General features: G+C 42.6%; 2 protein-coding genes across 2 annotated transcripts in view; one reads left to right on the forward strand and one right to left on the reverse strand.

The window, feature by feature from the left end:
- The window catches only part of OTC (ornithine transcarbamylase), a gene marked incomplete at its 3' end in the record, with an annotated part of 28,338 nt that extends 16,580 nt beyond the window's left edge, over positions 1 to 11,758 (reverse strand). Inside the window, exons 1-3 of the mRNA XM_082492906.1 lie at positions 11,630 to 11,758; positions 10,965 to 11,046; positions 2,395 to 2,482 (exon numbers count right to left, since the gene is read on the reverse strand). Coding sequence (XP_082349032.1) covers positions 2,395 to 2,482; positions 10,965 to 11,046; positions 11,630 to 11,749 — 290 coding nt within the window. The 5' untranslated portion in view covers positions 11,750 to 11,758. The remainder of the gene's footprint in view (positions 1 to 2,394; positions 2,483 to 10,964; positions 11,047 to 11,629) is intronic.
- An 8,697-nt stretch (positions 11,759 to 20,455) lies between these two features.
- The window catches only part of RPGR (retinitis pigmentosa GTPase regulator), a 43,486-nt gene continuing 38,068 nt past the window's right edge, over positions 20,456 to 25,873 (forward strand). The window contains exons 1-2 of the mRNA XM_082482042.1: positions 20,456 to 20,542; positions 22,706 to 22,831. Coding sequence (XP_082338168.1) covers positions 20,467 to 20,542; positions 22,706 to 22,831 — 202 coding nt within the window. The 5' untranslated portion in view covers positions 20,456 to 20,466. The remainder of the gene's footprint in view (positions 20,543 to 22,705; positions 22,832 to 25,873) is intronic.

Here is a 25,873-nt window from a genome sequence, read left to right on the forward strand (position 1 = left end):
CCTCGAGTACTGTGTTCAGTTTTGGGCCCCTCACTACAAGAAGGACATTGAGGTGTTGGAGCGTGTCCAGAGAAGGGCTACAAAGCTGGTGAAGGGTCTGGAGGACAAACCTTATGAGGAACGACTGAGGGATCTGGGGTTGTTTAGCCTGGAGAAGAGGAGGCTGAGGGGAGACCTTATCACCCTCTACAACTACCTGAAAGGAGGTTTTAGAGAGATGGGAGCTGACCTCTTCTCCCTGGCGACAAGTGATAGGACAAGAGGAAATGGGTTCAAGTTATGTCAGGGCAGGTTTAGATTAGATGTTAGGAAGCATTTTTTCACTGAAAGGGTTATTAAACATTGGAATAAGCTGCCCAGAGAGGTGGTGGATTCACCATCCCTGGAGGTGTTTAAGAAAAGGGTAGATGAGGTGCTTAGGGACATGGTTTAGGAGTGGTGGTGTTTTTATCAGGGTAGGTTAATGGTTGGACTTGATGATCTTAAAGGTCCCTTCCAACCTCACTGATTCTATGATTCTATGATTCTAACTTTGAGGGTGGTAAGGCACTGGAACAGGTTGCTCAGGGAGGTTGTGGAGGTCCCATCCCTGAAGGTGTTCAAAGCCAGGCTGGATGGGGCTTTGAGCAACCTGGTCTAGTGGGAAGTGTCCCTGCCCATGGCAGGAGTATTGGAGCTAGATGATCTTCAGTGTCCCTTCTAACCCATTCTATGATTCTATGACTTGAAAAATCCTCCATCTCTCATGCCAGTAGGGTTGTAGCAGGGATGCATGTGCTCTGAGGCATTTAAATGGCACACTTTGATGAAGCTATAGCTGTCCTGCTTCAATTGGGGGTATATGTCCCATGATGTATGAAGAATTTCTTTTGAGGGGATGCATTTGAATCCCACAGCAGTATATGAGCTCTGCTGAACTGGACACAGTGGCCACTGGACACAGAGGCCTAATGTATCTCAGACTTGACTGTTAAGTTTCAGACTAATCTGTTCCCTTTGTAGGCCCAAAAATTTACACAATTTTTGAATCTTTTAAACTTGTTGTTACTAAAGCAAGGCAGTGGGACACGTTTGTCAAAATATCTGAACTCTATTGTTACAGCTTACTTTGACGCTGGCAGAGTTATGTATCTAGCAGGGAGTGAGAGCTAAGTACTTTCAAGCCTAAAGAGACTGAAATTTTTACTTTCTACTATCAACACCCATACGTCTTCCACTTCAGTAGTTAAAAGTAAGAAAGACAAACTTAAAAAGTTCAAATGCTTGGTCTTTTCCTTACATTTTCCTTGGATTTCATCACAGAGAGAACAGCAACATAGTTCTCAAACAACATCTACCACTGACTGGGAAAACTGTAGTATACAGCAGAGGCAATGGAACCTCAGCTGGCTGATTGAGTATTTTGAATTGAGCCTGACGAGCTTGACACTGCATATCTTTCACCAGAACAAAAAGGACCTTTCAGACACTACTAACCTTCCAACAGCTGGGCCTGACTGAATCAACCTCAGGCTGCAAAAGGGCTGCCCAGAAAGCAGCACAATACTGAGTCTTTAATACATGGAGTGCTATGAAAAACAGCAAGAGCACCTGCAAAAGATAACCTCATGTTCTGCCTACTTTCTGCAATATCAGAGGGAATCCACTGGGGAAACCCTTGAACTCAGTTCTTCCCCACTATGGCAATGGGGATATGCTGCTAGCTACCCATCCCTGCATGCCTGTGGGACTGGGCATGATTAAAATCTTCCAAGAGTGCCAATAAGAGAATGATGCCATAGCCCATCATCCACAGCAGTCCTGACAGTGGGTACAGCTGTGGAAGAGGGCACATGAAATCAGAAACTGGTTGTAAAGTGTTGGTCGAGTTTGATGCTGCTGAAATAGGGGGATGAGAGTGGCTTTCAGTGCCACCCTATAACTGCAGGTCGGCTAAGGTCCACCAGCAGCTGGCCTAACTAGGATAAATAAAGTCTTTGCTTTTTGATTTTGCTTTTTAATTTGCCAGTCAGTTGTACTTCTAGCTCCATGAGGAGCAAGAGAACCAGAAGTTTCTACTCTTGTTTGAAGATACGCGCTGTCATCAGTAGATCTTTACTACTGAGATTCATAAAATGTTTCCATTTGTGTGACTGTCACTCTTACTAACACTCTATATGCCAAATTTGATCAAAATATTTCTCAGTTTGAGACGTTTTGGAGAGCTAGAGTGGATGGAATGACGGTGTACTGAACTACAGATTCTGTAAGCTGATCTGTAATTATTTAAGAAATTTGGAGTGCATTCTGACATTTTCCAGATAGAAAATACTAGCTTCCAAAATTCTGTAAGGCAGGTTTCAGCCTGATCAACTACCAAACACATAGTGATCAATCAAGTGACATTTTACCAACCTTGCTGTGTCTGTGAGATTCTCATTAGTGCCCAGATGTATGTCTTGTGTTGTAAGGAAGGAAGGATGTCCTCCAAGGAGAGCAAATCCTACAGTGAGGACACATTAAAAAAGAAATTAAACACCAGCACCTCATACTTACAGCCAAGATTAAAAATCTTCTTCAGGTAAAAGACATTTACAACAATAAAAGTAAAACTCAGCAGGGCATACAAATGTTTCAAAAGTCTGACACACAAGACACAACTAAATGTATTTTGGAATAAAAGCCACTCAAATGTGATGCTTTGCTGAAATCCTTAGGCATTAGTTCTGATCTGAGTTCATAGGAACAGTCACTCAAGCTGATACATATTGCCAACAGCATCACTGTGTCACCCTGTTAAGAGCTAGGTAATCCATTCATCATGCTGAATTTCTACTTCAAGGGACTTAGCATCCTAGAAGGGCTGTCTGAGTCACTAGGTGTAATTCCACATCCTTGCAAGAAGCTTCAAGAATAGTCACTCAGATAGAAAACCGAGTCTCCTCATACACTATGACAAACTTGAGCTTTGTCACAAATGACCAAGTGCCTTAAAAACTAATGTGACAGAGAGAAAAGGAAAGATCTTGGGCACTGCCAGCATTCCTCCACCCTGCAAGAGTTCAGAATTTACAAGGTGAGTCAAGGAATGGATGGATTATGCCTGAAGAATTAAATCCATTCCTGAACAGGAAACCATGGAAAGACCTGAGCATCATTTAAGGATATAAAACACTTTGGGGAACTTAAAAGGTGTCTGGACAGTATTTTGGATAAAGACAACTTACATGCTAAGGGCAACTCTCAGGTTCTGTCCTGCCTTATTTCTGTTGCAGCACAACTAGAAAGCAACCACAAGCAACCAGCTGACACAGGCAGGGAGGAAACAAGCTTTTTTTCACCAACATCTGAGTCTCCCTGCCTTTGCCTGGTTTAAGCCTAAAGCCTCCCTCCACTAAATCTCAGTGTAAAGACCATCATGGCCACGTGTTGGGAGGATGGGGCCTGAGGGGGGCTGTTTTATGAATTGTCACAAATGGTTCAGCATAAGCCTAGCACAAGACACAGAGTCCTACAGCTGGGGATGTATAAAGTATAGGATTTGAACTGGGCTGTAGGTAGCCCTGTAAGACATTTTCTGTGCACTGGGGAAGATTTTCCACGTAAGAACAACTCCCTTCTAGTACAGAAATTGTCAGGGAGATCTTGCCCTGTCACTAGTATCTATGATGGAGGAAATTTCCAGAGAATCTCAGTGTGGATAAACCAACCTTGTCAAGACAACACTGCAGAGGAGCAAGCCTTTTATTGTGACAAAAATCTAGAAGGAAGCCTATCTTATTTTTATTGCCAGGAAGAGAGAGTCTGCATATAGCACAGAAGATCAGAGGCCTCCCTTCTCTACCAAACTGTAATATCTTGGAGATGCTAACAAATTTCATATTGTTAAGGGGGAAGGGGGAGCGGGGGGGGGGGGGGGGGGGCGGGGAGAGAAAAAAAGGTTAAAAGCTGCTTGGGCTGGTTGTAGCCATTAGATGGCACTGCAGATATCGCCAGGACTGCAGCTCCAACACGATGTTTGTACAGGCCTGTGAAAGATTAAATAAAGTTGATCTCACAACTACTCTTCAAAAAGGATTAAACCAGGAGTGAACACTGAAACCTTCCACAGATAAAACCAAGCAGCTCGTTCAGGCGGCAGGCCCAGGCCCGACATGTGGGCCCCAACACACAGCTGCCCTTATTAACTTCCATCCCATATGGGCAGCAGGCTTGAAGCAAGGTCTTCTACTTTGCATCAGTTCAGCCAGTCTCTAGACTCCAAAATGCAAGAGATAAAAATAATACTGGCAAACCATTCCCTTTTGACTGCCTCAATTTCCCTAAGTGTCAGATTAACAATAATTACGCTCCAGACCCCACCTGAAGGGCAAATCCAGCTCCATCCAGTGTATACTCATTTCATTGAATGGGCCTGATTTTCCTTTCCCTTTGTCATCATTAAGTATTTCTCCAAATCTCAACAAGGTTAGAGCCAGACACAGCAAACTTTTAAGAATGAAGCATCATTTATTCTACTATTACTATTACAAAAGCACTATAAATTTGCTGGTTGCTTTGCCCTCCTTTCTTGGTTACTCAAAGCATTTTTGTATTAAGGCAGGGAAAATGTTTAGGTTTCCTCAGATACTTCCACCTCCTCTCTGCAGCTCAGACACAAAACCTGTATTTATGGGAATGTGTATGCAAACTGTTGCCTAGACATTACAGCCTATCACTACAAGTTTTAAAGTCAAGACCTCAAGGATGAAATGTCATTTGTAGTAACTTTTCCTGTCCAGCTTCTTGTGGGTTTTTTGAAGTCATATACAATTGTCAGTGATTTATCCCCATGAGTTCCACACAATACAACAGTTCTGCATTTTAGGCTTCTAAATGCATACACTTTAGCAGATGTTTCACAATCCAGGCAGGCTCCCATGGACATGTTCTTTTTTCTATAAATGATGCCCAGGTAGAAAAAGAGGAACCTGGCCATTTATTCAGAATTGCCAGACATCAGGCAGCCCAGTCAGAGCTACCACCTGGAGTCTGTGTACATAGCAGAGTCCTAATGTGTTGGGCTTTCTGCTTGTGAACTGGCCATCTGTGCAGGGCCTGGGAACATATTTCCACCTCAAACTTTCCATCTGGAAATGCAGGAGCTCTGTGCTCTAGCTTTGTGTATAGTTGCAGAGAAAGAACTTTAGACTTTTTTCATCCAAACTAGTAGCAGAAATTAAAAAAAAAAAGATTACTTTTGAAGATATGCAGGCACCAATTCGGCAAATAAGCACACACTGGAGTGCTGTGTTGTGCAGATCCAATCCTCTTTGTTGTTACAAGCTGGTCATATCCAAAGCCACATGCTAAGTGTTCATATGAATCTTGGTATCTTCAGCAAATTGTGTTAAATGTTCATACTGAAGAGCCAGAATAGATTATTATCTCATCTCCACACTTCTCACTACTGTTTTCAAAAATGGACAGTTTTATGCCTCAGGCTGTGGCACATTATTGAGCCCACTTATGCAAATGCTTTCATGTAGGACACGAGTGCTGGTGGTTGTATAGACATGGGTTAAACCGCCATTCCAGCCTGTCCCTGCTATGTTGGGTAAGTGTGCCAAAGTGAATCCTCTAGTTCACACACTGGATACACAGTTGTGGGGCTGCCCCACCGACACCAGGAGATATACACAGCCATCTTAAACTCAAAGGAAGGATTCTGTTTTCTATTTCAAGACATCTGGATTTGGATTTGTTAGTTTCCTCACTGCTGGCCAGAACTTACAATCTAGGAAGTATTTTTCAGTTTAGACAGATAACAAAGAATTCTTCTAGGCAGGAATTACAGGAATATTCCTAAAGGAGAAACCTAAAAACTGATAAGCATTTTTTTAAAGCTGCCCCTCTAAGTGGAGAGTAAGCTAAAAGAGTACTCTTGCCCCTCTGTAATGTGGCCAAGCTAAATAATACTAGCCATTCCAACAAACAACAGACCGTGTATTCCTGCCATGTAATACCAGCCCCATTACTTTAGGACATACAAAGTGATGCAATTATTTCTGTGACTGTATGTAGTCGTCTTCAGACATGGACATCATGTTCTTCTCATCCTGCTCGGTAAAAAGAGTGAGTTTGGAGTAATTCTGCTAAAGCTAGTGGCAGTGAACCTCTGTAAAGCTGTTAAGACCTTGTATATTCCAGTGCACAATGAAAGATGGCATACAGAGCTTTTCTGCCTGTATTGTTTCCTATTTCTGCCCTGTGACATATTATCTGCATTCAGAGTCTGTGAAATGGTTGGATTTATTTATAATTTGTTCATTAAAATGTAACCGCAGCTGTATATTTTAAGAGTATCAGTGACAATCAGAATATTTTACACCAAAGCTATGACAAAACCAAGGCATTCACCTTTATGCCATGCCTGAGGATGTTTATGTTACAAGTAATATATGACCATGTGGAATATCTTTCTTTTCAAAAAGTACACAAGGTTTTATGCAGAATGGGTATGTGATTCTGACTGCAAACAGATGACTTTTTCCAGTATAATAACAGAGACGTCACATTTTCCAATATAATAGCCAGTGATAGCAATAAATCTAGTAGGCTCCACAAAACTGGATTTACTTTTGCCAATACCCTATGGAAGTTACTTGTAGTTCTTCATTAATAAACTTACACCACCACTATTACTCTTAGAAATAGTAAAATAATATGGGTTTCAGAAATATGTCTTAGGACAAGATTATATTTGTTCAAGAGAGTAAAGGGACAATTAATTATACCACAAGGAGCTGTACGTTATTCATTGTAGTTGCAATGTCATCAGAATAAAACAGTTTACAGGCATACTGTGTTGGAAAAGCCACAAACGTCAACTGTTCTCTTACAATGCATTATAAATTAATGTTTTGATAATCTTTGATCAATCTTGGTGACTGGGAGAAGCGCTCAAAGACTAGAGGAAAGCAAATGTCACCTCTATCTTCAAGAAGAGTAAGAAGGAGGACCCAGAGAACAGCAGGCCAGTCAGCCTCACCTCAATGTCCAGAAAGGCGATGGAGCAGCTAATCCTGGACACCATCCTGGAGAGTTTGGCAGAGAGAAACCTTATGAAATTCAACAAAGGCAAGTGTAGGGTACTGCACCTGGGGAGGAATAACCCCATGCATTGGTACAGGTTAGGGGCAGACCTGCTGGAAAGCAGCTCTGTGGAAAGGGACCTGAGAGTCCTGGTGGACAACAGGATGACCATGAGCCAGCAATGCGCCCTTGGGGCCAAGAAGGCCAATGGCATCCTGGGGTGCATCAAGAAGAGTGTGGCCAGCAGGTCGAGGGAGGTCATCCTCCCCCTCTACTCTGCCCTGGTGAGGCTGCATCTGGAGTACTGTGTCCAGTTCAAGAAGGACAGGGAACTGCTGGAGAGGGTACAGCAAAGGGCTACAAAGATGATTAGGGGACTGGAACATTTTTCTTATGAGGAAAGGCTGAGGGACTTGGGTCTTTTTAGTCTGGAGAAGAGAAGACTGAGGGAGGATCTTATAAATGCTTATAAATACTTAAAGGGAGAGTGCCAGGATGATGACAGTCTTTTTTCAGTGGTGCCCAGTGATAGGACAAGAGGTAACGGAAACAAACTTGAAAATAGGAAGTTTCATCTTAACATGAGGAGAAACTTCTTTACTTTCAGGGTGACAGAGCACTGGAACAGGCTGCCCAGAGAGGTTGTGGAGTCCTCTGACTCTGGAGACATTCAAAACTTGCCTGGATGCTGTCCTGTGCAACGTGCTCTAGGTGGACCTGCTCTGGCAGGGGGGTTGGACTAGATGATCTCCAGAGGTCCCTTCCAACCCCTGTCATTCTGTGATTCTGTGATTTCCAGGCAGATTAAGGACAAGAAAATCATCAGGAGTAGTCAGCATGGCTTCACCAAGGTGAAGTCACACTTGACCAACTTGATAAACTTCTATGATGAAATGACTGGCCTGGTAGATGAGCGGAGAGAAGTGGGCATTGTCTACCTGGACTTCGCTCATAAGATCCTCATATACAAGCTGTTGATGTATGGGCTGGATGAGCAGACAGTGAGGTCAGTTGAGAACTAGCTAAATGGCCAGGCCCAGAGGGGGGTGATCAGTGGCACAAAATCTAATTGGAGGCCAGTGACTAGCGGTATACCCCAGGGGTCAATACTGGGTCCAGTCGTGTTTAATATCTTAATAAATGATCTGGATGATGGGGCAGAGTGTGCTCTCAGCCAGTTTGCTGATGACACAAAACTGGGAGGAGTGGCTGATACAACAGAGGGTTGTGTTGCCATCCAGAGGGACCTCGACAGGCTCGAGAAATGGGCTGAGAGGAACCCATGAAGTTCAGCAAGAAGTGCAAAGTCCTGCACCTGGGGAACAACAACTCCATGCACCAGCACATGATGGGGGCCACCCAGCTGGAAAGCAGCTTGGCAGCAAAGGACCTGGGGGTCCTGATGGACGCCAAATTGAACATAAGCCAGCAATGTGCTTTTCCAACAAAGGTGGCAAATGGGATCCTGAGCTGCGCTAGACAAAGTATTGCCAGCAGGTGGAGGGAGGTGATCCTTCCCCTTTATTCAGCACTGGTAAGGCCATACCTGGAGTGTCCAGTTCTGGAGTCCTCAGTATGACAGAGACATGGACATACTGGAGAGACTCAGTATGTCCATGTTAACAAAGGGTCACAAAGATGATTAAGGCAATGGAGCATTTTTCATATCAGGAAAGGCTGAGAGAGCTAGGACTGCATAGCATAGGGAAGAGAAGGCTCAGAGGGAATCTTACTAATGTATATAAATACTGGAAGGGAGGGTGCAAAGAGGATGGAGCCAGGTGCTTTTCAGTGGTGCCATGGGCACAAACTGAAACACAGGAGGCTTCTTCTGAACAACAGGAAACACTTTTTTACTGAAAGGGTGATTGAGCACTGGCATAGGTTGCCCCAGAAAGTTGTGGACTCTCCATCCTTAGAGCTATTCAAAAGCCTTCTGGACACAGCCCTGGGCAACTGGCTGTAGATGACCCTGCTTGAGCAGGGGAGTTGGATCAGATGACCTCCAGAGGTCCCCTCCAACCTCAACCACCCTGTTTATTTATTTTTCAATAATGGTATTCCTTACAGGCATAGGGACAGCAGGATTCTGAAAAGACTTCCATGGTGTTAATATCTCACAACAATCTCCTAGACACTGCACAGAACAAATTTTGTAATCAGTACATTCTAAGTCTCTATTCCTTTATAATGAAACCCATTGATTTTCATCTAGCTGTTCCTAAGAGTGGCAAAGTTTGTTTAGATTAATCCGATCATCAGAACCTTGTCCCACAAGTGAACTCTTTCAAGATATTGAAGGTGCAATTCACGGGAAATGATATTTGAAGTGACTCAGGTATTTTATAAATAAACACTACAATCCATTTCAATGTCTGCCTTCACTGGACATTAGAAAATTGCTATTAAATTAGCTTATTTAGCTAAAAGGAACACATGTGACCCCATATTTGTTTTGAGTTAGAAATTCCAAGGGAGAGGTCATGTATGTTAAAAAGCAGCTGAAATGTACAGTTTCTATGGACAGAAAAAACTTGAGTCTGCCTTTGAAACAGTCTTAGGCTTAGGGGACTTAGGACCAATGAACTGAAGGTGTGAAATTGATGCACTGAAGTTAAACTGCATTAAACTCCCTTGTGGAAGCTCTCAGAAATAAATTTGTTTTATTTCACTGGAGCTTAATTTATGTGCATTAACTCCCATCCTAACTTGATTCATTTGAACTTTCCTGAGCTCCCCCCTTCCATAAGCCTTCAAAAGCCAAGGACTAAACAGTGCTTCCTTCTGAATACAGAAGCATGAAGAATAAACATATTCAGAGAATTCATCCTTACCTGCCCATGTACCAGTATGGCAGGCAACTAGAAACTGGACTAAAAACTCTGGAATTAAAAGGTGGGTGGTATTCACAGAGAGGGAATGCACAAGAGAAACCTGTTCATAAGTCCTGCTCATCTGGAGAAAACAGAAAGCAACAAGTCTACGTAAAGAGCAGGATCAGCAGGTAAACAACTGTGCCAGAAGATACAAAGGCAAATTCAGAAATGCGTGCAGTTAATATATCTCCTTTTTCCTTCCATTATTTTTACCTTCTCCCTTACACCTCGTAAAGTAACGTGAATACTCAACAAGTTTCCTCTCCCTTCATCAGGGAGAAGTCAGCCTAAGGGTTGCTGGGTTAACTTGAATGTGAAAAGGGCGAGCTTTTCCTTCCTTGATGCATCACCAATTCATAGTTATTCCTTGCTAACATGCAAGCACATGAATGATTTATTTCAGTGATCTCATTGACTTCAGAACAACTACCATTTAAATAAAGATATGTACGTGTTTCAGTGTTTGCAGGACTGTATCATAAAAGAATAATGTTCCAGTGCCTGTCCTTATTAGGCTAATACCCTGGAGTCTCCATCAAGTTATCTTCTCCTGTAAGCAATCATGTTAATTTTTTTTCCCCTAATTTATATCAAGGAATTACTATGATTCCCAGCCTAAACACATACTCTGAAATGTGACAATGTTAATGCATAATACATTAGAAAAATATTTATTAGAGCTTGCACAGAATTAAATTTGTGATGCTTACTAAAATAGATGTTAGGAAATGTGCATCTTGCCAGTACAACTAGGAGCTTACACCAGAAATGCTTACTTCCGCCTGTTACTTTAATTCTGATCTATCATGTTTTGGAATGATCTGGTGAAATTTCTGTGACCAAAGCGATGTGCTTGTGACATTAATATTGAAGGTGAAACACAATTAGCTACCATTCTTCTCCTATTTTTGCTTTCAAACTTTACGTTTCTCTTGAGTAGAAATTGCTAAATACAAAATTATGCAGTGTTTTTCAGTACATGCTCACAGTATACAATTTCATATAAAATCTGACTGTGCCATTGCTCAGACCTACCCGTTTCTGCAGATAATCTTGTTCTTGTGCTTCTCTTCTCAAAAATCATTGCCAAAGATTTTCCTTGCATCAAAGGCAAATACTGGAACATGAAAATTGAAGGCATTTCAAATTTATAGTCATTATACACTTTACAGTGTGAAATACTTCTTTCACATTTTAATTCAGCATTCTAAAAGTTACACAGGTGGTTTTTTAACCATAACTTTGTTCTCCTGCCCCTCAAGGAATTTATTAGCAGGATGAAGGTTAAATGAAAAGAAGTGATTCTAGGGGTGTAAAGCAACTGCCCTTTGACACTCAATTTGAGCTAGCATTAAGGAGAACTCTGATGCTAATTTAATCCCATGCAGGGAAGTGTCTTCCATTTCCTACGTCTAGTGTTGCATGTATACCATGCGTCGATGGATGGGGTTAGCCAACAACACAGAGTTAGCTGTGAAAAGCTGTTTAACCTTTTCATTTGTGAAGTCCTCTGAAGCATTTAAAGAATATCTCTGAATACTTTACAGGAAGGCTTTTTGATTTGTAGCACATGATTTACAGCATTTAGGAACTCAGGTGATGTTTAGGACAAGACAGCTGAATGGTTCATTCCCAATACTCTTCAGAACAATATTTATTTCAACATCTGAGTGACCTAAATAACAGTTGAAGCATTTTACCTCCCCTTTGTGCTTTATCCTTTGTTTCAAATCCGAGGCCATCCACAGCAAATACTTCAGCTCATCTGCTTTGTAGTTCTGTAGAGTAAGGAGGTCACGACCTTTCAGTTGAACATTCATTTGAGCTGGTGGCCCATACCTGTGTCAAAAGAGCAAAAAATACATGTTTTTTGTCATTTGAAACTACATTGCACTCATGCTAAAGCCAATGAGCAAGCAGCTGAAATCTCTCCCACTCCCCTCATTTGATCCAGCTGGATCAGCTTGATGGACTGTGTTAATTAGTTTAAGTAACTTTTACTGTCAGACACACACAACATGACGTTACACATTATATCGATCACCACCATAACAGTGTCTCAAATTGTATTACGGACTGTACATTAGCTGTAGTTTCCTTTGCCTTCTGATATGCATATGACTTGACTGTATGCTGCCTAATCAAATAAACCCAAATGCATAAAGCCACTCAGGGCTCGGTGAAATGGCTTAAGCACAGGCCGCAAAGCCGCCCTTTGGGGGCAGAGAATCCGAGGAACAGATCTTGGTGCTCTTTCTCCCTCCTTCGTGCTTTGTGAATGAGTAGACACTTGCCATGTTCCACCCCCACCAATACAAAAAGTGGTATTTCTATAGATGTGTATGAAATGTCTTGATTACACTGGGGAAGAGGGTAAAAAAAAAACCCACAAAATACTCATGTGCTCTGGCCCTTCTCTTACCACACATGAGACGTTCTGGGCATGTGCAGTCTATTTATTCAGTGTGTTCTGGCCTCCAGCCACATTTACGATTTCAGAATCACATGAAATGGGATGTTGGTAATCACCCATAGAAGTTACATGATCAAATTTCCTCTAGCTTAGACAAGGTGCCTTAATGAAAGTCATGTCCAAGCCTGTGTTTCCATAGGCTTAAGATTAATAAGGGAGAGTGGCATCTTAGCCCCTTCTCTGGCACTGTATCTACAGCCCTCCTTAGCATAGCACAGCCCCCACTGTACTCTTGCTAAGGTTTGGATGAGTACAAGCTAAATATGTCTTTTTAATTAAAGGAGGCATTTTTAGACTGATCTGATGGAATGGAGACCACAGCAATGCAAACAAATGGACTGAGCATAGGTATTGCTTTTGTATTTTCAAGTAGGCTTCCCTTTAGCTCACCTTTGAGGTCAGGCTGTTACAGCACCTGCCAATTGCCAAGCCCTAGAGCCCACAGCTAGGAAAATTCAGGGAAAAAAAACCCCAGAATTTCTGTTCATTCTTCTTTTAATTCCAATGAATAAAAGCCATCATAGTGGACAGGCTTAATATGGATTCTAAAGATTTTGGTGTTATATTATTTAAATCTGGAGGGAAAGACTTTTTCTGCAGAATTTTGTGGCATAGGCTCCAACTGAAACTGGAGGAAGAGAGCAGCTCTTAAGGGAATGGTACCACACATTATTACTGTCTGTTTGACATCACAGCACAAACTGTATGACTTTTCAAACCATGTAGCTGAATTTTGTCTTTAACTGAAGACAAATAAATGCTGTGTGTTTTCCTTTTGGACACCTTAAAAGTGCTTTAGATAAACATACCACTGCCATTACCAAGACGACTTTTTTCACAGTGGAGAGGATTATGTGTAACAGCAGAAACACAGAGAATATATGAAGAAGTAGCTCATGCAGATGCTTTGCTGATTAATATTGCTGGAACTCACTATATGCTGTCATACATCAGGGCAATGTTCTCCAGAGATTATGCAGACTGCCAGTGGATCCACCACTAAGCTAAGCACAAAGCACCATAAAGATGGAGTGGATTTCTTGTTTTGTAAGTTTGGAGAAATGCTGCCCATGTATTTTCTTAGCATGTCTCTGAAAATTGATTCTTAAGTGAACCACAATCTAAACTGTATGTGTGACTTAAGTAATAAATATTTGTGGCAGTACCATTTAAAATAATAATGCACATTTCCAAGCCATAAAGTCTAATCTTCATAGCATTACAATCATTAGTAAAATAAAGTTACATATTTTGCTGTAAGTGTTATCCTTCTGTCCCCATGCTTGCCTCCAACCTGAGGTAAACAACAGTAACTAGTAACTAGAAACAGTTAGGAAGCATCCAAATGCCCCATTTTTAAATTTGAAGTGGGTATTATAGACCTAGCAAAATTATTTCCTGTACTTTTATACTCAACAGCTGCAGAATAGACTGTATCTGACATTATAAGAAAGGCTGGGCATTCCTGGGTCAGGTAGCTTTCACCATAGCCTGAAAAACAGCTCACCAAGGTAAGCTGCTGAAATTCAGCCTTAAATACCAAGGCTCTTCGTTGATATTCAAGGGATTGGCTCTAACTTCAATGTGTATATTATGAATGAAATTAATTCCATAACTGTGATTTTTTTATTATTATTTTTCAGAACAGGAATTTGGTACTTGATCCAGTTTGGGGGAACAAAAAAATATTTGTCCTGTTTTAAAATTTTTGCAACTGCTTGCTGCTTGGTCACTCTATCTCCTTCGCTGCATTGTTTCGAGAGCAGCTTTGGTGCTGCTCCTCAGGTTTCTAATTGCAGCCTACAATTCCTTCCAGGGCGTTAGAGATTGTCTAATCTCAACCTGCCAAGCAGGAACTTCTGTTCATTGCTTTACCACCTGGCATGCTTGAGAAGTTGAATGAGAAATATCCACCATTAATCTCTGCGCTGGCAGACAGTGAAGCACTAAAATTGGTTACCCAGAGAGGATCTGGAATTACCACCCTCGGAGATTTTCAAGATGTGGCTAAGCCAAGACATAGCTGACCTCATATGCTGTTGTCAGGCTACAAGCAGAAAGTTGGACTAGAGGTCTACTCCCGATCTCTATGTTCCCATGATGATTCTGTTTATTGCTCTGACCTTCAAGAAATGTGTTCCCTTCCCTGTTGTCCACATCCTCAAAGAGAGGCAGAATTGGACAAATAAATTCCAGAGAAGGAGCATGAGACAACATACCAAAGTTAAAATGTAACAGGCAGAATTGCAAGGTCAAGCAGCTGGTTTATTCCTCTCTGAGCCGGGACAGCAATTATTTTGGACTATTAGCACAGACTGATAGGTATTATGTTATTCTGCAGTATCAACCACAGAGTGCTTAACTTGTAATGCTCACAGACAGTGGTGATAGCTTATGCCAACATTATGATATAATGTCAAAAAAACCCCTAAAAATAACAAACAACATTATGTGGGGAGCTTAACAAATTGGATGACTTTATTGGAAAACCAGCTTTACTGCAGTAGTTTTCCAAACTTGCTTTTCTATCATCTCTGCTAACCAGGGAAAGTTCCCACCCATTGCCAGCAGTGCAAATCCAAAATCCATAAAAAAATTATCACCCAGGGTTCAGGACCACTTTAAAACTGTAGCAAATCAATCATAGAACTCGGAAAACATTTGTTTTTCATCTAATGTAATGTAGAAATGATAAATAAAAATGACTTATTGCATATTAGGGTTCCTGTGAATATGAAATTCCTGTATATTGTTTTCTAGCATTAATCATTTGTTATATAATGTTAATGCTGTTCTTATTGACACTGACATGAAAACATAGGAATATGTGGAATTAAGTTTCAGGTCTTTAATTTTAACCTGATCCTGGAGATGTGACAAGCATGAGAAGCAGCTTACTGAAACGCTTTCTTACAGGTACTTTTTTGAAGGCACAGAGGACAGGCACGTCTATGTGGCTGAAGAAAGAGCCCAAGGCCATGTCACAGAGCCCAGTCTACCTGGCTAACTTTGAACCTTGCTTTTCCTAAATGCCTCCAGTGTATATACAGACAAAATATACCAAAGTAGAGATTCACCTTGCAGCTTCAAGGAGAGAATTCCGCCCCCTGGTACTGGCCATGATAATTGTCTAAACGCGTAGGAATTTCCTATACTTTATTCAGATAGTTATTTATTGGTTACAGTACCTGCAGCTTACACTGACCTCAAGAAGAAACATTCCTTCTTGACTTAGCTGCAAAATACCACAGAAGGAATTAACAGTATTTCACAAACATTAAAAAGGAAAATCCTCCAGTCTCTCGAAGATGCAGAGTTTGCTGCCTTGGGAGAAAAAAGGGTACTAAATTTGTGGGTAAAAAAAGCCTTTCTCTGAAACACTCACTCCTTCACAGGATTCAGCTGCTTTTGTCTCCAGGTTTCTGACTAAATGTCACTGAACTATAGACAAAACTGAAGGATAAGCTTACCAAAACTGTCGCAGCAGCTGCTTGCCGGTCCCTGTTAGCTTTGCAATACTGAAGAAGTTCCTCACATTAAACAGCATCTTCTGTTCGCGTTAGACTTCTCTCAGTCCCACTAATAAAGCTAAAAGAAAAAAGGCCGTATGAAGCAGAGAGCGAGCTGTGCTGCTGTGCAAACAAGGGAAAACCAAGAACCAAAGTCTTTGCTTTGGCTGTCCCAGCCAGGGCTGAGGCCTGGCGGGGGCTGACGCTGAAGATTTTTCCCTGGTCAAACTCTACCAATAGAGACTTCTCACATTGCACCACCCGCAGTTTGTGCTCTTCTCCGGGGGCCCATCATATCACACCTGTGTCAATACCATTTTGTAGCAATTTTGCATTTGTTTAACATTTAGACAGGAGCATGTGCTAGTAGAAAAAGCCAAAAGATTTGTCAGGGCACAGCATGAGTGGGGCAGCTCCCTTGGGGATGAGACCATGACCGGGGGGGCTCTCCAGCCCCAGCACGGCCATGGGAGGAACTGAAAGCCCTGCACAGAGCTGAAATGGAGGTACTGGGCCCATCGGTGTGGGGCTGGGCACAACCGTTAAGGCTTATTCATGCCCCCAAAGGCCCTGACAAGAATGGAGAAGGGCTACATTAAAAAATGTGTATTTTTCTGGGATTTATTTTGGACCAAGATTTCAATTGTGCTATGGTAGCGTTGAACAGCCTTCAGTGAGGCCCAGAAACTTAAATATTGTGGCCTGCATACCCCCTCACGTTAAATTGCTTGCTGTATAATCTGATGTTGGTCAATTGCTAAATAGAAAAGTGATTTCATTTAAATTTCTACCTTCAAATATAATTGTCAGATAAGATTTTATGCCACCTGCACTGTAGGTGGCTTTGAAATATGATCATTACTTTCTCATTTCCTCCGTGTAAGGAGACGCGTACTTGTGTAAATCAAGATGATGGCATATCTGTCAGAGAAGGCAATATGTTGAAATTGCAATGTGAGGATCATATAATTAAAACACATAGAAAAAAAGTTTGGCTTCCCCAGAAAGAGACTGCCCTGAAAAAGTCACACAGGGTGATAGCTGTTGGTGGGATTTGTATGGGACCTCATGCCAAACCAACCCTGAGGTGCTTGGAAAATGCAGCGGTTGCCAGGGGAAATGTCAGGCAGAATCAAAACCTAACAGAAATGAGTGGGAAGGGAATGAAAGAGCCAGAAGAGCTGCACACAGAGAAGAAAGCTGCGCCATGTTTTCCCTCTAGGTTGCCCTTCTCTTGCAAATGACTCCATGGTGTTCAAGCCCAGCCCCTGGGGACTGAGTGTGTGTCCCTAGTGCTACCCAGGAGAAAAGACAGTGGGGAAAGGAAAGGTGGTCGAGGTGACAAGGCCCTGGTCTCATCCTGCAGCCCCACAGGGACGGGACAGTGCCAGTGCCCCTTTGTCAGGTCGCCCCTGTACAGGGACTGCCCGACCCCAGTTCCCACATGGACCGATCCCCTGGTGAGCTCCTGTGAGCGAGCAGCAGCGCCAGGCGCAGGAGGAGAGTCGGACCAGTGTCACAACGCACTTCTCTTACATTTGGGGTGACAGCAGCATTGCTCAGCACGGAGCCCCGGAAGCACCCCCCATTCCTGCTAGCTGCCCCTGGGCTGCCAGGGCTCAATGTGCTACCATGTGAATAACTCACTCCTCTCAACACCATAAAATGCTTCAATGCTGAAATCAGGTTTTAATTGGTTTGGGGTATTTCTATATTCCGGGGTGTTATGGTTTGAGAGACTCATAACAATTTATTGTCATTTAGACAATCATTCTATCACCTGATGACCCCTCCCCACCTGGGAAAGGGAATTGGGAAAAACAAGGAAACCCGGGAGCTGAAGTATAAACAGATTTAATAGAATAAGATTAGATAAATAACATTAACAGCACTAAAGAACCAATATTGATCCTGATACCAATACAGACTATGCAAAGATTACACTCAGCCAATTCTATCGGTAGGAAGCTGTGCACTCCCAGCAGTGACAGAAAATGTCAGACACTGCGAGTGCCACGGCTTCAGGAGGAAGGGAAGGCCTCAGGAGTCTGGCACTGGGGCACGAAGTTCTCAGGATGGCAGCCATCAAGGGAGAGAAAGAACTTCGCAGTAAACTTTCTAATTTATAGTGAATGTGACATTGGTGGTATGAAATAATCCTGTTGGCAGCTTGGGTCAAGTGCGCAGGTCTCGCTCCTCCTAATCCCTGCATCTGGCAAGCTCAAGAACACTGAGACCTTGAAACCCACACACCATAGCTGGCTGTAAAGTAAATATTTTCACAAATTCAGACACCAGAGTCTTCTAAAATGCAGCCTTCCCAAGTATTAGAAGATAAATTAGTCCTTTGTCGCTCAAACAGACACAGAGCTTGGTATTGAGAATGGAGGAACAGCAGTACATGGGTTGAGACACACCGGTGAAGAGAGAATAACGTGGTGCAAGAGAGAAGTAGATTAGGATGGAGGAATGATACTGATATAGTCATCTAATATGAACATAAGGCCTCTCTCCTCTCTGAGCTGGCAGGAGACTGACCCAGGACACCTCCTTTCTTGAGGGGAAGCAGCACTCAGGGTAGGGAAATGCAAGAAAAGCACTTATACAGCAGTGGCTGTGGGGTGGTACACCGGAGTGCCCATGCTGCTTCCTTTCACCCCAAAAGAAGCACCTTGGGAGGTCAATGTCCTTTCACAGCTCATCCGTGCTCCGGCCTCCAGCCCCGAGGAAGGGTCGAACCTTGGTGCCTCTCTTTTGCAGACTGGGGCACCAGCAGCTGAGGCGCTTCCAAGGGGGAGCAGCTCCCAACCTGCTGCATGCCGCCATGTCCACAGCTGCATCTTCCAGAGGGATGTGTCTGCTTGGACAACGTGATGCAACTGGACCCCTGCCAGCACAACTTCTGCTTCGTCTGCATGCAGTGGATGTCCAAAACCAAAACCAAATGCTCACTCTATAAACAACCTTTCCCATCCACCCTGCACTCAGTGGTGGCCAACGAAGACTTCCAGGAGCTCAGCACCCAACCACTTGCAGATGCTGCTGGTAACTATGTCCTTTCTCGATCATTCTGTGTTCAAAGACCTCCTCACCATATCAGTGATCCTACCAGCAGAGATACATGTGTCCCACTTCTTGAAGTGGCTCCCATCTCTCACAACCAGATGTTGATCCGCAGATAGAATCCCACAGTTACAGAAACCGAAACCCTGCTACAGACACCTTCCCATGAATCTTCCTAATCGTTTCATAACCCATTTATATTCTGGGCAACCACAGTATCTGGTAACTACAATCTCAGGCATCACTTTGTGGAACAACGTTCGTTCAGTTTTATTTTGAACAGCTTTTGCTGGTATTTCCTCGCTCTAGACTTAGGAGAAGCAGTTAGGGCAGAAAGCATCAGAGGGATGTTGGAGTTCAAAGACATTAAATCCCTGCCTCCTGTAGGGGCAAAAAACACACTTTCTGTTCCCTTTTGAAAATGTGGCCACCCTTCTTTGTATGTACTTATATGGATAACTCATCTTACGGACCAACAACTGTATTGATTAAACTCTGCATAAAACAAGGCTTAAATTGGTTGTCCAGCCTGCCAGCTGCAGCCTCTATTGCAGTACATCATCCTGAAAGCCAGACCTTTTTCTTTAGGCAAGGCACGACCTAGCATATCTGAAACACATAGGAATAGCAAGAAAATGGAAATCCAGAAATGACCATAGATTTCGGGGGGGGGGGGGGGGCAGGGAAAAGCTCCTTTGGGAGCTCGGGACTGCACATTACATACGGTTAAAAGGCTACAAGCCCCTGGAGTTATTCCGCTGGGGTCTGCACAATTGCCATCACCTAAGTGTCCCTGCCCGGGTGGATGATTGAACCTCTTCTTGTGCACGCGATCAGAAGACTTTACATGGACATCCTGGTGAGAGACCATCAAACAGAGGAAACTTGTCTTTTAGGAGAGCAGGATCTCAGCAGTGACTACAAAATAAAGTTTCTGAGTAATGTTCTGTTCACCGGGCTGAGGCAGGGCAGCCCTTCCACACACTCAGCAGAGCAAGCAGATGCTCTCAGGGCCCAGGCTTGTCTATGCCGGGAGCTCAAGGCGGCAGAGCCCCGGTGGGAGACGGCTGCTGCGGGAGCCGGAGGCAGCGACAGGAGACACGTAGGGCCGGTGCCAGGAAAGCAAAGCTCTGCCGGAGCCAGGGCTCGCAAGGGGCCTTCAAGGGAGGCGATTCTTCCCTCCATTCAGCACCCGTGAGCCCCCGCCCGGCCTGCTGCGCCAGCTTTGCGCTCCCCGTACACGGGGAGGCACAGCCGGCCGGCTCCCGGTTCAGGGTAACCTTAAGATGGCGGGGCGAGGGCAGCAGGCCCCCGCGGACCGCCTCACCGCCGGCCGCCAGGGGGCGCTCCCCGCCGCGACGGCCAGCAGCCCCCCCGCCGGGCCCCCTCCCGCCGGCGGGCGGCCTCGGCGGGCGCTGCGCCGCGCCGCTCTCTATGGCCGTTGCCCGTGGCAGGGCCTCTGTTTACTTCCGGCAGCCCGGCGCCGCGCTGCATGGGGCGCGGAGGCGGCCGCCCGCCGCCAGCTGCCATGGCCGAGCCCACCGAGGAGGACGAGTTGCCGGTGCCCGGTGAGTGGGTGTCGGTCCCTCACATGGGACGGAGCCGCGGGCCGGGTGGCGGGGCCTCGTCCCCGCGGCGCTGGGGGGGTGAGGGGAGGGCATCACCGGCGCCCTAACGGCCGCGGCCCCGGCCCCCGGTCGTTCCGCTTTGCGCTTCGCGGCCGCCCCGGCCTCCCGCCGGCCGGCGAGTGCCGGTGTCCCGGAGCGCGGCGCCGGGCTGCGGGACCGCCGTCTTCCGGCGTCTGGGGAGAAATACGTGCGCTGACGTCAGAGATTAGCGGGGGCAACCGTGCGGTCGTCACCGGCACGGTGCAGTGGTGTGGTGTTGGGTTAAGCAGACAGGGCTTAGGTGGTTTGGTTTTTTTTTTTTCCAGATAATAAATGAGTTTTGGTCCGTGGTGTGAGCTACGGTAGTTTTTAGACATTCTCTCGGTGCCGAGACAGCAAAAACCTCATTTATGAATTGGTGAGATTTTAATTTTATGGATTGGTGGGATTTAATTTCCCAACTGATGGCTTAGGTTTCAGTTGGGAAATGAGTGAGGTGTTACAAAGGACGTTTGTGAATTAAATCGCCTGCTTTTTCCGTACACTGAATTAAGAATGTATATGTATATATATATGTATGTTCACGTTAACACTTCTGAAAGAAAAGTAAGTGGACCAGAGAGCTCCACTTAGGCATGAGTGCCAAAGACTTCACTGAAACCGTGTAGGCAGCGTGGCCGTGTTAGCTGGAGATTAAAACCTAAAATAGTTTTCAGATGCCTTTAGGATGTTTAAGGTTGTAGGTTTGCCTACGTTAAATGAGGAAAAACTCAACCCTTTCTTTAAAAGTCTTGAATTTGTCTGTACAAGGCTCGGTTTTGATAAAACAGTGAAAATAAAACACATCTAGAGATTTAGTAAATACAATTTTACACGTATCAGCTGAACCTGATGCATAAAAAAACATGTTATTTGCAAATATGGGAAACTTGCATTAAAGAATCATTTCTAAATGAATATCAAATCTACAGTTTAAGAGAGAACTTTGGATTTCGGAGCTGGGGTACAGACCGTTGATGAGACTATCTTAATTTGAAGTAAATACACAAAGATGTTTTGATGCTCCTGTCAAATTATATGTAATTTTGCAGAAGCAATCTAGTGTCAAATAAACTGTGTGTCTTTGTGTTACCATGGCTTATGTGTTAGTAAAAAGTCTACAAGGAAAAGGTTTGGATTTTTCTTTGTTTTCTTTTCCAAAAACCAAAAGGTTTCACATCTTAAAAGAGAAGGTCTAATTGTGCTTTGCACATTGTCTGCATGGCTTTTGGCAAATTATTTAACTTGCAAGTTCATTTGTTTTCCTGTAGAATTAATATTTTCTGTGTCGAGCCACGTGCTTAACCAAAAGGTGAATGAGTAGTTAACATTCTGTGTTTTTAATCAATGTTGTTGCCGCTTTTGAAAGTGGGAAGAGTTGAGGAAACTAGTCAGATTACAAGGGTGGAAGAGCTGTCTGGACTTTATTTTGGGGTGGTTTTATTTGGGTTTTTTAGATCATGGTGTTATGATCAAACACTTGGGGCAAACTCTGTTTTGAAGGCTGAGAGTTTTGATTTTAGGGGGTCAGTTTTAGAGCACATGTATCTTTTCAGATGGGTGAGGAGGAGCGGTCAGTTTGGAGCCTGTTACCTCTTTACAGTGTGTGTGTCTCTCTAATCCAATTTGGAAAACCTGTTTGAATTCAAGTATAAATGTAAGTGAGAGCTCTCTGTCTGACCTGCTTTCACGATTAGCTTTTTATTTTACTTTCAGGGGGTAGTTATTCAGAGTTCTTTATTCTTTCTTTTACTCACCTAATAGTTTTTCCCAGAGGGTAGTGATAAAGTACATTAGTGTACTTTAAAATAAATTATTATATCTTCAGAACACAATATACCAGCAACAATACCTATTCTATTAGGAAATTCACAAAGGCTGAGAATAATCAGAAGGACTGAAACGTGAGCCTGAAAATGAAGTAGTCTCGGTGAAACAGAATAGAAGAAAACACTTCAGCCATTTTTTAAAAAAAAGAAAAAGGAAACTAAAATGTGCAATTGAATTAATAGGAGATGATGATTTCAAAATGTACGAAAAAAAATTTGTTTTCACTAAAATTGATATTATCTCTTTGTGTTTTAGAATCAGGTGCTGTTTTCACATTTGGAAAAAGCAAATTTGCTGAAGATATTCCTAGCAAGTTCTGGTTCAAAAATGACAAGCCTGTACTTATATCATGTGGAGATGAACATACCGCTATTGTTACAGGTCAGTATTGGAAATGGATAGTATGAGAAAAGGTTGTATATTCGGACAGCTTGGAAAGTTATGATTCTTATTTGAATCCTGAGGTAGTATATCAAATGAGGTTGTGGAGACGAGAGAGGACTGTTCTGTGGGAGCTATCGGGTGCCTTTGAAGTTAGTGTGAGGTCGCTGACGGTTTTCGCAAGACATTCCCAAGAACTGTCATGAGGGAATCTCTAATAACTGAATGTTTCACACAGGGCTTAAAGTAAGCGTGACTTTGTTCAGCTTGAATGTTTCTTGGGAATCTGACAGTGTGTTGTAGTCAATTTTAAATGTAGAGGTTTATATCGCGGAAGTAAACAGTACCTGTTGAACACAGTCAACAAGTTCACTAGGAACCTGCCTGAAACAATAGCTAAAATTATATCTCTGAAATGAAAATTTGAATTACTGTTAACTGTCAACTGAAAATAACCCATGAAAGAGCAACTCAAGAAACTTCAGAAAATCCTACTAAAATTGGAAATAAATTGAAAAAGCATTGAAAGAAGCTCAGGTGCAATACAGTGAGCAGTATTAATGTTTGTTTTCATTTCTTTGAAGTGATGGAAACAATACTCATTGAAGAATTTGTTCAATTTATTTTATGTGGAAGGGAGTATGCTGAGCATGTGGGTCAATTGTATGGACAATCAACTGTTGATAGGCAATAAGACTCTGTTGTTATGAAATTTATATGCGTATTTTCAGGACTTCTTTTATTGGAATGTGTTTATTCCTCATCAATGCCCAATTGGTCATTGCTCATTAAATAATTTCCTGAGGGTTTCTTGGTATGTCCCTAAGCAAAGTTGAACATGCTGGATTTTTAGAATGAACTGTTCCAGGCATGACAAAAGAGTATAGATTTCACGAACTGCAGAACTTCTTGAGGTGAAATTATACAATTAATTTTTCAAACCTAACTTCATAGAAGATGAATTATCCATTAATAGTTTATTTTGAACAAAACATGACACTTTTTCGTGGATTGAACCAGTTCTATTAAATTGCCTGTTGCATAAAATTCATCAGAATATAACCTGGGGGGGCACTGTGAAATTTTCCTTTTGAATTTTTTTTTTTTATATATATCTTTTTGTATACACGCACCCCATTTGAAATAACACTAGTATAATTCTCAGTTTAGACTAGTCAATTTAAATTGCCTGCTTGAGTTCCCCTGGCATGTGCCTGTGCCAGCACTGTTACCCTAATCAGCAACAATCCCCTAATTCCCACGTCACTGTAATAGTGGCCACTTATATAAAGCTTTTGAAGAAGTCAACTTGCATAGGTTTGCATGCGGCACTGTTTCTCTACTATCTCCCCTTTTTTTCCCCCTGTTATTTTAATTTATGCAGCATGTTTCAAGAATGTCTCTGTAGCTGGCCTTTGCTGTTTTAGTGTGCAGATTTGTCACCAGGGAAACTTCTATATAATCAGATCTTTATTTTCTCAAGGCTTTTGAGGAGAAAGAACTGTAGAAAGAAAGGTACAAAATTTCTTTGGTGTCAAAAGGTTCTTTTGGGCATTGTAAAGTAGAGACAAAAGTGAGGGTAAAATACTGATCAACGAAGAGCAAAGGTAGAGAAACTGCAAGAGTCGTACAAAAAAGTGAAGAAGGGAAACAGAAAACCTTTGTCCCTCATTTGTTCTTCACACCTGTGCATGCCTGTGTGGACCTCGCATTTCTGCAGTTAGATGGAGTTGGATAACAGTGGAATTACAACCCTTGGTGAATGACATTGAACTGCAGTAACACCTGGAATAAAAGCTCCAGAAGTGCATGCTGATAATGAGTTTACTGAGAAGGGTACATACCTTGAGGGAAACCAAGAGCTTCTTGAAATCCAGCTGAACCTGACCTGGAAGAGATAAAAGACAAACGTCGCTGAGGAAGGAAAAGTATCTCAAGCAGGTGTGTGCTAATGCATGCTTCATTTTATTTGCAGTCTTTATTTACAGGTCACAAAATCCCTTTTTTTTTTTTTTTTTTTTTCCCCCCACCTCCTCGAAGAGGTTGTGGGACCTATGGATGTAGGGGACAGTGGGAATATGAAGTAGATTCAAATCTAATAGAAATATATCAGTTTTACACTAACACATCTCAACAATCATAAGTAAAAAAAATCACCCAAATCGATACAAAACATTCCTTAAAGCTAGTTTTGAGCAGGAGAGACAGCTACATCTAGCACTGAATCTTGACTGAATGCAAATGAAGAAAATGTACAGGAACTAATATTTAGCATTCAAACAAAATATTCAGAAATTTTCAAATACTTCTTTCATCTAATCCAGCATCAATATTCCCATATGAATTTTAGAAAGAAAAGTCTAAAGTAAATATCAAACACTGTTCTTTGGCTTTCTAGAATCCAACATTTTTTTTACATACTGTGACTGTGTGTTGGAACAGAAAGGACCAGTGACAAAGTTGGCTTGCTGAGCTAGTTGGAGAACCATTTCCTTCTCCAGTTTTGGAGTTTGGGATTGAAATTTGTGTTTCTGCAGCACAATCTTCATTAAAATGTTAAAGCAGGAATTATTTTAAGCAGTTGTCTTCTTTAATTCTTTAACGCAGTCATGAACAGTAGATCTTCCAGCACCACTTGTAATATGTTTAATAATGTTTCTTGCACCGTTTCTGTATTTTTGGCCCAAGAATACTGATGGTCCACTCACTGCATCTTCTATAACTGCAGGCTTTGGAAAGCAATTTATTCATCCTGTTGGAAGCTGGTGTGAAGTAAGTGATGTTATGGATATTTTTAGGATTCTCCTCCCAATACCTTTCTATTAATTCTCTTTTCTACAAAACTCTTAAAGTTAACAACTGTCTTATTGTTTATTTGCCTTGATTAGAGTATCCTAGGCAGCTTGCCCACATTTGATCAGAGAGATTGATCCTGTTCACAAGAGGGAAAATGGCGATGATGGAAGACACATTTTCTGAACTCAGAGCTCTGGAAAGAATTGAAGCCCCCAATGCAAACAGGGTAGAAGGAAAGAAAGAAGT

Source organism: Vanellus vanellus (genome assembly GCF_965231255.1).
Source record: "Vanellus vanellus genome assembly, chromosome: 1".
Taxonomy (NCBI): Eukaryota; Metazoa; Chordata; class Aves; order Charadriiformes; family Charadriidae; genus Vanellus; species Vanellus vanellus.